The 1,371-nt window shown below is 57.0% G+C and overlaps 1 protein-coding gene across 1 annotated transcript; it reads right to left on the bottom strand.

Moving 5' to 3' along the window:
* Positions 1-331: 331 nt before the first annotated feature.
* On the bottom strand, positions 332-1,082 carry LOC123126095 (uncharacterized). Its single transcript, XM_044546497.1, has 2 exons — positions 766-1,082; positions 332-678 (listed from the first exon to the last, which is right to left on the bottom strand). The coding sequence occupies exons 1-2, from the start codon at positions 987-989 to the stop codon at positions 624-626; spliced, it is 279 nt and encodes a 92-aa protein (XP_044402432.1). The 5' UTR covers positions 990-1,082; the 3' UTR covers positions 332-623.
* Positions 1,083-1,371: the final 289 nt, after the last annotated feature.

The following is a 1,371-nucleotide window of genomic DNA, read 5'->3' on the forward strand; positions in this document are numbered from 1 at the left end:
GCGTGGAGCGGCGTGTGGGTCGGGCGGGTTGCAGCGGCGGCTGACGAGGCGAGTTGGCGAGCGGGCGATCGGGCGGCTGGCGGCTTGGCGATGCGGGCGACTGGCGAAGCGGCTTGGCGATCGAGCGGGTTCGGGTGGCTAGCGAGCGGCGTGGCGATCGGGGCTGGGTGGGGCGAGCGGCGTGGCCTAATAGACGGTCCAAAAGTTAGGTATTTTTACATTTGGACCGTCTAAGAAGCCATGAAACAACACAAGGAAATAAAGAACACGAATATTGACAAAAAAAATCAACGGTCAAAAAATTGACTTACTCAAATTTAGAAATCGGGAGACTTGCATATAGCTAAAGTGTTTTCTCGGAAATGGAGAAAACCACTCTTTGGAATATTGTGAACAACAGGGAAACAACAGATCCTTTTCAGGGGCGCTTACAACAGAGACTATCTAGGAGGATTTATTTTATTTATACGGCGACAGACTAGATCTTTATCATTTGGCAGAAGTACATTACGATATTCAGTCAAACAGCATGCAGACAATAGACAATGCGCGATCGCATCTTCTTGTTGACGGCTGCAATCCACCGCCAGCTCCTTGTCGACAACAAAACGGACCGAAAATGGCTAATGAACGTTCTCCTCTTGCTCCAGGTCCAGACGGGCGCTCTTGCCGGTGGCCCTGCAAATCAAATCAAACCAAACCAACGATCGTTATCTGTTCCCGCCGCCCATAGTTACTTGCAGAGTGCGCGCAATGCATGCGTACTTCTCGATGAGGCCAGTGACGACGCGGAAGCCGAGGTGGCCTTCCGGGGGTTCCTTGTCGGCCGGGGCGCCGTCGGCACTCGGGCTCGCCGCCGACGGGCTCGTGCCCTCTTCCGCCAGGTCCCGGCGCTGGGGGCTCTCCGTCGCCGTGGCCGTGGCCGTCGAGACGAGCAGCAGCAGAAGCATGCACACCGTCGCCCCGCGCATGGTCGTGGTCCTCGCCATCGATCGTCGCACGTCGTCCTCCTCCCTGCCTCCTCGCGGTCGTCGGTTCGTCACGCACGCGCACCGTCGCTTCCCTTTTGTTGCCTATAGATACCTAACTTTTGGACCGTCTAGAGCAAAAAACGCTACTCCAACACACGGTTCATATGCAAAAAAAATTAGACCGCGGTCTTCTCGTGATGTAAAATCCAACACCTCGTGATGCAAATATACATCACGAGATGCATCTGGTCCAAAACCAGCCGCCGCCCGCGAACGCCCAACCGCGACTTCATTTCCGTTCCCGCCCGCCCGCGACCCGCCGGCCGGAATCCGCCGCCGCGACCGCCCAAAACCTCACCGTCGCCGCCGTCACCACCCCACATCCCCGCCCCCCTCGCCT

Source organism: Triticum aestivum, chromosome 5D (assembly GCF_018294505.1).
Source record: "Triticum aestivum cultivar Chinese Spring chromosome 5D, IWGSC CS RefSeq v2.1, whole genome shotgun sequence".
NCBI classification, from domain to species: domain Eukaryota; kingdom Viridiplantae; phylum Streptophyta; class Magnoliopsida; order Poales; family Poaceae; genus Triticum; species Triticum aestivum.